At 47.0% G+C, this 10,035-nt stretch overlaps 6 protein-coding genes across 6 annotated transcripts; 1 reads left to right on the forward strand and 5 right to left on the reverse strand.

Annotated features, from left to right (window-relative positions):
* Nucleotides 1–221: 221 nt before the first annotated feature.
* N7516_008810 (uncharacterized protein) lies at nt 222–746 on the reverse strand (the record flags this gene model as incomplete). Its single annotated transcript, XM_057221529.1, has 1 exon — nt 222–746. The coding sequence occupies one exon, from the start codon at nt 744–746 to the stop codon at nt 222–224; it is 525 nt and encodes a 174-aa protein (XP_057071801.1).
* Nucleotides 747–1,706: 960 nt separating this feature from the next.
* On the reverse strand, nt 1,707–3,745 carry N7516_008811 (GMC family oxidoreductase; the record flags this gene model as incomplete). The annotated part of the gene is made up of 5 exons (XM_057221530.1): nt 1,707–1,753; nt 1,805–2,306; nt 2,363–3,242; nt 3,297–3,326; nt 3,381–3,745. The coding sequence occupies 5 exons, from the start codon at nt 3,743–3,745 to the stop codon at nt 1,707–1,709; spliced, it is 1,824 nt and encodes a 607-aa protein (XP_057071802.1).
* A 1,002-nt stretch (nt 3,746–4,747) lies between these two features.
* On the forward strand, nt 4,748–5,950 carry N7516_008812 (uncharacterized protein; the record flags this gene model as incomplete). Its single annotated transcript, XM_057221531.1, has 3 exons — nt 4,748–4,790; nt 4,852–4,949; nt 5,006–5,950. The coding sequence occupies 3 exons, from the start codon at nt 4,748–4,750 to the stop codon at nt 5,948–5,950; spliced, it is 1,086 nt and encodes a 361-aa protein (XP_057071803.1).
* Nucleotides 5,951–6,208: 258 nt separating this feature from the next.
* On the reverse strand, nt 6,209–6,946 carry N7516_008813 (uncharacterized protein; the record flags this gene model as incomplete). Its single annotated transcript, XM_057221532.1, has 1 exon — nt 6,209–6,946. One exon carries the CDS (start codon nt 6,944–6,946, stop codon nt 6,209–6,211), a length of 738 nt encoding a protein of 245 aa, XP_057071804.1.
* Nucleotides 6,947–7,529: 583 nt separating this feature from the next.
* On the reverse strand, nt 7,530–8,274 carry N7516_008814 (uncharacterized protein; the record flags this gene model as incomplete). Its single annotated transcript, XM_057221533.1, has 2 exons — nt 7,530–7,889; nt 7,933–8,274. The coding sequence occupies 2 exons, from the start codon at nt 8,272–8,274 to the stop codon at nt 7,530–7,532; spliced, it is 702 nt and encodes a 233-aa protein (XP_057071805.1).
* A 720-nt stretch (nt 8,275–8,994) lies between these two features.
* Nucleotides 8,995–9,334, reverse strand: N7516_008815 (uncharacterized protein; the record flags this gene model as incomplete). The annotated part of the gene is given in 3 exon segments (XM_057221534.1): nt 8,995–9,117; nt 9,189–9,312; nt 9,324–9,334. The coding sequence occupies 3 exon segments, from the start codon at nt 9,332–9,334 to the stop codon at nt 8,995–8,997; spliced, it is 258 nt and encodes an 85-aa protein (XP_057071806.1).
* Between the last annotated feature and the right edge of the window lie 701 nt (nt 9,335–10,035).

Here is a 10,035-nt window from a genome sequence, read left to right on the forward strand (position 1 = left end):
AAGTAGCTTTCTCCAGAGATCTCAATGAATAAACCTTTTCTCTCTCTTCATTAATATTGTCCGGCGTAATATCTACAATTGAGATAATCCCCGTATGTACTAGCAGTGATGTGTTGGATTATATTCACGAATGCGTATTCAGGTCGATGAGAAGCAGAGGATAGGAAAATAATTCGAAGTACCGTAAATCTAGAATACATGACCCTAGCCTATCTCAGCTATTACTGTTCATCTTTCCCTTCGGCTGGCTTCTCAAACTTCAACCACTTCTCCGGCACCTCAATCTGTTCTGCTCCCTGAACTCCCCAGAGCCACTGCGTAAATTCTCGATACTCCCCCTTTGTCGAGCCGGATTCGGGGCCTAAGTCAAAAACTTTCCCAGACGCGGTTCCGAATATGGATGGCATGTGATCGCCAGTAAGCTTGTCGTTCAGAATCCGAACGCCGCGACGAGTCATTTCTATCATAGTATCGGCGTAGCGCTTCGTATATTCGTCGACAGAGTCGTTTTCTCTTCGAGGGACATAATTGTGTAGTTCGCTTTGTAGGATGACCGAGTTAGGATCAGCACCCTCTGCAAGGAGGCTGTCACGCTCCCGACGCGCCATAGTGGCGTAGTCCTTTAAAATCCTGTAAACCATAGGCTCCTCGTCCGACTCATAACGAGCTCCGTCGTCACTATAGGTTTGAGCGGATTCGGAGTATATCGCTTTGGAGTGTTGGGCCGGGACTTCTTGTTGCGACATGATAAATGTTCTAACTTTGAGTCCTAAGTCGTACTGATTGTAATAGTCTTGGTGGAAGCTCTGAGATGCTAGGAAACCAAGAAAACAACTTGAAAATGATAGCGATAAAGCAACAGCGCCAAAGGGGATCGATCAGAGTTAAACAAAGAGGCACAGAAATCATATGAGGTGGGAATAGTGGATAATTTGTATGAGCGAGTGGGGTTCGAATATGAGTAGGCAGTACCCTGTTTCACCCGTGCGTAAATGAGGGGACCACTGACGGACGATAGTAATTATGTAGACTGTCAAAGTGCAACGTGGATTTACATGGTATTATACCATAGAGATCATGTGACCTCGAGTACTGGATATACCATACAAAAATGCATATTACCATTAGTCATCATTACCGCACAGATTGTTGAAATAGCGGGTTTTGTTATTTTAGAAAGACGAGAGAGTTCTCAATATCAGCCGTGGTACCCATACATTTCAAGACAGACAGATTTCTATCATAGACCTCTAGAGCTGTGGCATGTGCTCAGTGAGCGAATTATAGCACTTAGACCAAGCTTGGTGGCAATTCGACGAGTATCCGTGCCCTTTCGGTGACCCCCACACCTACGGCAGGTTATAGGTGCCACTCCCTAAATATCCAATTTACTACTTTCTATGCACAGCTTCTGCGAACTTCGCAACTGGGTCATCCGAGTCAACGGGTCACGATTGCCATCTTTTACCAGCAAGATGCATGGGAATACGGTCAGAATGTTCATGTCTCGAGCAACCTGGTTTTGGCAATTTGGGACTGTGTTATCTCCCTCTGTTTGGCTAATGCATAAAGTGAGTCGACTTGATCAAGAGCTTCTTTTTGCTTCGCCTTTTCGCTCTCGTTGGCCGCAAACATCTCCTCAATGGCGACTCGCTTTTGTCACTAGATCCATCTCCGTGTTCACCTTTGAATCCACGTTAAGGCACTTAGGAATCCTGAATAATCTCCGCCACGATCTTCTCGGCAAGCATATCTGTGACGCAGTTAGCACTTGGTAAGTCAGAGAAATAACCGAGAAACATACAAACCGTCGACTGAGGATGACCAGGAGGAAGAAAAGGAAAGGCGCTAGCATCAACTACGCGCAGTCCATCCACTCCATAAACCCGGGCCTGTGAATCAACCACAGCCATATCATCATCGGACGTTCCCATCTTGCAGGTACAACTCGGATGCCACAAAGTCATCATATTATCCTTGATAAACTGAAGAATCTGATCATCGGACTGGACTTGCGGCCCGGGGTTGTACTCCTCGCCGATAACCACGGGCTGCATAGCTTCACTCTGGAAAGCCTGGCGTATTCGCTTGAACATGGCAACGACAACTTCCTGATCAGCCTGATCATCGAGCCAATTGGGATTGATCACCGGCAGATCTGAGGTATCTGCAGACTGCAAAGTGACGTTTCCTCGGGACATAGGTGCAATCAGAACACCGAGAATTGAGGCATATTGGTATCCATCTCTCGGCTGGATTGCCGGGAGGTTTGATACATTTCCGATATACCCTGCACCAGATATGTACTATATATCTTTGTGTTAGCAACCTTTTTTATTTATCTTGGGGAGTAATCTCTCACCTCTGCTTCAGGCCAGTCGGATGGAAACTTGGTCAGTTTACTCTGCGTTTCCTCGGAGAAAGCCGAGCGCAAGAATCGCGGAATCTTCTCAAAAGCCACAAAATCCGCGATTGGATTTGTAATGACTCCCTTTTTGGAGAGTAATACTTCCAGAATTTGCCCAGACGCGTATAACAGGTCGGTAACGAACTTGGTGAATGTTGTCACCTGCACTCGGTACGAAGGTGCAAAGAACGGGTGATCCCACATGTTCTGACCGACTCCTTGTCGGTCAGCTATAACGTCGATCCCGTGTTGTCTTAATTGATCGGATGGTCCAATACCCGACACCATGAGGAGCTGGGGTGACTGGAAGGCACCAGCCGAGACGATAACCTCTTCCGATGCCGAAAGGGTGACGGTATTTCCCAGCAAGCCTTTCACTTGAACTCCTGTTGCTTTCTTGTTCTCATCAAATACCACCTTCTTGGCCAGGGTGTTTATATAGGTGCTCAGTGACTTCGGCTTGATCTTGGATAGGAAAGATTCCTCGGAGCTGCTTCGGAGCTCGTTGGATGGATCGATGGTCGAAGCACAATACTGGGCTCCCATTATCTCACCCAGGTTAAAGTCCTTAACTTGATCAATGCCGATAGCTTCCATACCGGGGCTCATCCATGACGAGAAAGGCTCGGCATAGTTAGCATACGACACCTGTAATGGGCCACCATCCGAGTCGAAGGCATCGATATCATAGTCTGCGGAGGCATTTTGAGCTCTGTAGTCGGTGTTTGGGGGCGTGAACTGGACGCTCTTCTTGTAAAATGGGAGCACTTCGTCGAATGTATAACTGCTGTCATTGACTACATCTGCCCATGCCTCCATAGACTCACGCGTCGGACTGCATGATCCCGGTTAGTCAAGCCGCGAAAATTTAGTTCCCACGGGACTTTACCGTTGATAGACCATGAAATTCAACGCTGACCTACAGACAAATTAGTTTTGATCTGATATGCCATATTCGGAAAGAAATACCTACGATCCCCCAAGACATTTCCCTCGGGCGAAATGAATCGCCCGCCTATTAGCGCCAGGTTGATCTCTTGTCACAAAGCCCCAATCTTCCGGTGATCTGAAATTAGGATCTGATCCCATCGATAACGCATCAGCTGCAGGAAACTCGGCCACGGACTCAAGCTCGTATTGTCCCCCAGCTTCGATCAAGGCAACGTCGAAGTCATTCTGTGCTAGTCGCGTTGCTACCACGATCCCAGCAGTACCGCCACCAACGACCACATAATCGAAGGTTTTGTCGGCGAGGGGAATATCTCGGCGTTCTGAAGGCGCAGATGCGACGCTACTCGCCTGTAGTGCGAGCAGCACTAGAGTGGTTTGGAGCAGCATCGGCAATAATGGTGCAACCGCTGGAGACTTGAGCCAACGTGCGGAATGTTACAGCGAAACAAAGCCGATATGTACAACTCTCGACCGGACTATTGCAACTGTTGCACTAAATTAAGCTGGTCTCCGAAGATCTTCCAGTCTTGAGAGATATACAATATATTCGACTCTTATTATATCGAATTCCCTTTTCCGATGCACGGCCCAACCCTATCTAGGTATGTTGCATGTTACCTTGGAAGGGCAGCTTGCTCAAAAATAAGCTTAACCGCGGCCCGTCAGTCTATCCATGGATGCTTCTTATTCACTCGGCCAAATTTTAATGTTACATTAAATGATTTGATATATCATAAAGAGTGAAATAGTTCCTCCGAAAATGTTATATTCTCACCTCAGCGGCTGTTTTCGACGCGTGATATGAAGTTGCAGCTTGTGTAAACAATCTAGGTCACCTAGGGATGATTTACCAAGATAAATTCGTTTCAAGTCAAGCTAAAGAATTCATCAAGCTGCTCTCTTCTAATATTGAGGTTCATGATGCCAAAACAATCACTATGTTTTAAAGAGTCTTCGATCATCGCCAAGTAATACGATATATCTCACACATTCCATCATACGAGGCATCAAATACTTGACAGTCTCATTCTTTCTAACTCTGTACAACATAACTGACATATTTCTAGCTATATGAAGGTTGCCAAAACTCGAGCTCGAGTTAATAGAGCTAGTTACTTAGGATCTTCATGTCTGTTTCTGCTCCAATCTCGAAATATGCCAACGCCGCGAAACGTCCGTGCGCAATTTAAGCCTAAAACGCCAGCCCCTGATTATATCGACTCTATAAGAACCGTCCAATTTGCGTAGACTCCTGAGAGGTGGTTTAATATCATCTTTTCCTCATTCCGCATTTTCAATTCTACACTAGATATTGGAGCCCATATCTGACTCTACTAGACGTAGACATATTTATTACAAAGAACATCATCGGGTGAAAAGATACTATCCATGAAGAACCCGTTACACAACCCGTTGCCCGCCTCACTATCCAGTATTATCCCCTGTGCCAGTGCTACCCACATTGCTGATTCCAGGCTGACAATGTTCCACAGGCGAGTACAAAAAGGCCGCTGCGATTCTCGAATCCTTCATCAACCCGAAGCTCAAAATCGATGGAGAAATCCCACGTAAGATATTCGCGGGGGCCAAGGTAAAAGATTTTCCACCGAGAAGCGGCCCAAATAACCATGACTTACACTATTCCAGGGAATTGCTGTATTCACAGCGCTCAGAGTTGGATTCCTGGGCTCGATCCGTTTTGGCTCGGGATTGATTGTCGCTCGTCTCCAAGATGGCAGCTGGTCCGCCCCGTCAGCCATGGCAATGGGCGGTCTCGGCGCCGGTGGTCAATTTGGCGCAGAATTGACGGATTTCGTCTTCGTCCTGACTACAGACGCGGCTGTGAAGACATTCATGCAGTCGGGAAACTTGACTCTCGGTGGGAATATATCCATGGCCGTCGGGCCTATTGGTCGGAGTGCCGAGGCTGGGGGTGTAGTGGGCACCAAGAGTGCAACGGGGGTATTCGCCTACTCCAAGACCCGGGGGTTATACGGCGGTCTCACACTCGAGGGTGGTGTTCTTGCAGAGCGTGCGGATGCAAACAAAAAGCTATACGGGCGGAAAATTCAAGCAAAGGAGCTGCTGGGCGGATCGATTCCACCACCACCTGAGGCAGGAGTCCTCATCGATGTTTTGAATGGGGACTTCTTCCGTACCGATAGATCTATGGAACCAGCCACGGAGGGCACTGGGCAGTCGGGCGAACAAAACCCCAAGGATTCTGCCCAACTCCCTAGTCCGCAATCACAGGGAATTGTGACGCATACTGCTAATCAGTTAGCAGTTGGTGAGCTAGGCGCAGAACAGGCGCCTGTAACTGCGGAATCATTCACCGGAGATTATCACAGTGTACCCCACGAGGGAGCTGCTCAGGAGACAACGCCGACTGCCGAGAGTAAACCAACTACCGAGTTAGGTACCGGGGAAGCAACCGGAGAATCCGAATTATCCACCAAAATTACCCACGATGCACATGCGCCAGACGTACAAGAGCCTGTGTCTACTGCTGAGCATGTTTCGGCTGTGGAGCCGAGTACACAATTGGCAACTAAAGGCAAAGAATCGGCAGTTAGGGACTCCATGAGTTAGGTATCCCAGGGCATATCCCCGCTACTGAGAGGCTATCTGGTAGCATAGAGACCACGCCTATTGTGATTCGCCGATTACTCAACGTTATGTTGGGATAATGTTGTATTGGTTTCCTTCTGAGTTAGACGGATCTCCAAATTGAGATTCCCAGCTACTCTTGCGCTTATACCATAGTAACTCTTAGACAACCAAAGTGATCTTCCACCATAGTTTTACCATTCCGCTTCGCAATCTTTTCTCTGGTGTCGGTTTGCCTAATCATTCCTCACGACGTTTGTAGACAGTTGGGGAAGTCTCATTCTTGATCATGTTGATGTCGCCTGTAGCACGTTTATCCTCGGGGACAGCATGCAGACGGCTAACTTCAAAGCGAACGAAAGACTGGCAAGCATCCTCGAGCGAATCGGATCCCGACCGAGTGCAGTCAACTCCAAAGGTTTTCACCCAGTCAACTGCCTCTGGGTTGCCCCTCATACTGACAGCAAGAAAGAACTGATGGAGTTGGATTTTGAGAGGGAGGTTGGCAGTTCCCAAACTCTCGACCAGTTGGCTCAAAGCGGAACGCCACTCGTGGATAAATTGCATTGGATCCATAGATGGGGTGTACACACAGTTAATCCAAGAGATGTACCTAGAATGAGATTGATGGAAATATCTTTCGGTGAAGTAGCCCTTCAAAAGTTCGAAGGCAACGCGAGGGGTCTTGGCATGGGCAATGAGTGCCTGTAGTTCTACGTCGACACTGATATTGATAGCTTCAAGGAGCTCAAAGTTAATAGCGGGTCTGATAGTCCCGTCGCCCATGAAGCAGGTATTAGGTCCATTACTGATGATTGACCAGTATCTCGTATCCTGTATGTCAAGGGCACGCTTGAAAAGTTCGGACCATAGGACGAAGTTGCCATTGCTGCAGAGCATAGGAACCATACGAAGGATTTCGGCTAATGACCTTGTGGGGATTGATAATAACGAAACGGCAGATTCGTTGAGAGACATGGCTGGATATGTCAAGGGTGAAACTGTCCTGATGGGAGATAATAAAAAGAGGTGAAAGTAAAGAGGCGATGAAATTTAAGTGATATCTCGCAGACAGGCAGAAAATGGCAGAAGAGAGAAGTGAAGGAAAGGAGTAAAAGGCACGAGCGGTCATTCTTCATGCTAAAACAAGTATATATATATATATACTTGGATGTTAGGTGAAAGCCAGACAAACAATCCGTATGGCTCTAACATTTCATTGCACTGCATGAGATCTGATATCCGCGCATCATCAACATGATATTTGGAGATAGGGGTGAATATAATTTCAGCGTATAATTGGGTGGAGAAAATACAACACACCAAAAGGTCCTTATGACTATATACCAATACTCTTGGTTAATCTCTTATTCTTTTAGATTAATACTCGGTACGATAGTACGATAGCCACAGGCGAATCTCCTAAGGTTACCACGTAGGATTCGCTGTATAGCGGGTCAGCCAGGAGGGCTTCCCCTAATTTCACTGAATTAAGATATGCGAGAGAGGAAAAAGAAGAGTAAAAAGATCAAAGATTTTCCCGTGCTCATCCACATCCCCCCTACTCCGCCAGATCCGCTTCAGAAACTCCTTCATCTGCTTCTTCTTGGGCCCCTTGAGCGTTCCAGGTGTCTGTCTTGTTGGTACCTACAACTTCCTCTGGAATATCCGGGTACTGGATGTGGATAGAACTGCCCAAACGTACCGTTGGGATACCGCGGATGTGGTTGTATAGAAGCAAAAGACCAAGACGAAGGTACCCGCAGTCCTCCAAGTCTTCAGTCCACGACTTCTCGTCGGGAAATTCGGGTAACGCCATTAGGTACCGTGTATTGTCATCTGGCTGGTGGCGGTCTGCAAATTCCTTCCAGGACTCTCGCGCGTTGAATTTCAATGTCATGAATCTTCTCCAGAGACCGGCCTAGGTCGATCGTATCGAATAGTTCGTCGCCGGAGTCCGCGACCTCCTCGACATCTTCATCTCCCTCAGGAGTAGTGTCGCCGTCTGCTTCGGATTCTACATCCGGCACGTATGTTGTATCCTTATCATCATCTTTGGACTGAGAGTTCTCGTAGCATTTGATCCTTTTTAGGATCGCTCGGAAAACTCTCTTGGAGAGCTCGATGTCCGGCTTAGTGGAACCTGCGCCGTTTGACTCAAGCTTCGCCTCCTGGGAGAGATATGTATCCAAGGCGGCCTTTCGGATGTCATCGGCGTCGGACTTCTGCTTGATAATGGTTCGCCCGTACTCACTTGTGTAGCAAGCATTTACTTGTGGCTGGATTTTGTTCAGTAGTTTGACCATAATCTCTTGTAGGGGTCGTTCGCTTGAGTTGATAGCTAGTTGTAGGCTACCCTTAGCTGCCTGCTTCACGAACCGAAATCGATCATGAGAGTTCGGAGCAAAGCATCGAACTGCTGTGATGGGGTAGAGTGAAGTTACCTATGAGGGTTAGTATACTATTTCCTATACCATAGTCCTAAGTAAACTCACCCGGAGATATCGGCCGGTTGCTTAGGATTTCTATCCCTAGCTCCTTCTGGGACCCAAGAGGATCACACGATCACAGGCCACGTGTAGGTTCAAGCCTACTGTACCAACGTGATGTGTTATAACCAATACGCGTAGGTCAGTCAGACTTTAGGTCGTTAAACAAAGTAATCAACTCATCACGGTACACTGCGGACAGGTAAGAGTGGATACTTGCATACCAATCAGAATGGCATGTAGGACGACTTCAATGAACCAAGCATTTGCTAGTTAGGAGGCGACCAAAATTAGCTTTTGGTGGTGATTGCTGGAATCTGAAGTGAATCAGAATCTGAAGTGAATCTGAATCTGAACTGAATCTGAGCTGAATCTGAACTGAATTTAAAAGGGATCCCCAGCCGAGGTATTTCAAAGGCTCCTTTCCGGTTGCCGCGGGATAGAACGACTTGCCCTCTTTCCGAGTAGTACAGTACGATGGATAAAGTCCCCTGTGGCACCCTTGTTGACAAACATATTTTGGCTGGCAGACTGGAGTCACTGGAGTTCTTTGTCCAGTCTAGCCAGCATAATAGAGCAATTGATCAAGGCCATGTCACGCAGTGCTCGTGATCCGGCAATCACCTTTGTCTTTGCGTCTGAGGATTCAATGTTTGTAACCTGGACAAATTTGCTGTGCTGTAGACAAGTCCTGGTCAGTCATGAGCTAAACTCAAACGCGGTTAGAACACCCACTTTGCTGCATCTAGATGCTTTAACTGATATTCGACGTGTTCGACACCAGCACGCTGTGAGAAGGAGGTTCGTTGATAGAGCTTCTTGAACAGCGATTCCAGTGTATTATCCGTCCGTAATCTGAGACACACTGGGACGGCATCGTTTCAACCCCACATTAAAAGTAAGGTCCCAGTGAAAAAATGGAAGACTGTGGTTCGAAGACGAATAGAAGAGGAAGAGCGGAATATTGTATATTGAGCAAGTATCTCCAGGTAGCCAAGTGAGTCGATAGATATACGGATCATGTTGACCCGGGCCTTGTAGTCAGATGCAGTAGGCAACGAACAATGGTGGCTTAAATGATCCCTTTATATGAAAGCCAGCTGAAATATAGGCACCTGGTTGAGTTCCACTAGGAAGGTCAAATTTGAAAGGGTCAAGTTTAGTCTGAGACAGTGGAGTGTGTGATTTAAGGAGTTTCGGAATATATCTGAGCTCTCGAGTCGTTAAGGAAACACACGGATATAAATAACCAAAACCTATATACTTTGCGTAAGACCTTCTGAGGAAGCTATTAGGTGCCAGCCTAACAATCATGTCTGATCAATCAGGTGTCCATCACAACAAAATCCCCTTCGGAGGGAGTTTCAAACACATAGGAGCGACTCTGAAGCCGAATAAGTAGTTGTTTTCGTGCCGCCTTATGACTACTTATATATAGTAGAGTGAAATGAAAGCGTGTAAGTCGTGGGTATTCAAATTCCTCATCGTTATCAGGATGACACCGGTCAAGGCGAGGTAGTATGTCGGGAAACTTTTGATGTAGCTGCATCTTTAAATCTCAGTCCGTGTAATGAGTGA

This window comes from Penicillium verrucosum, assembly GCF_028828655.1.
Source record: "Penicillium verrucosum strain IBT 35672 chromosome Unknown utg000003l_segment0_segment0, whole genome shotgun sequence".
NCBI classification, from domain to species: domain Eukaryota; kingdom Fungi; phylum Ascomycota; class Eurotiomycetes; order Eurotiales; family Aspergillaceae; genus Penicillium; species Penicillium verrucosum.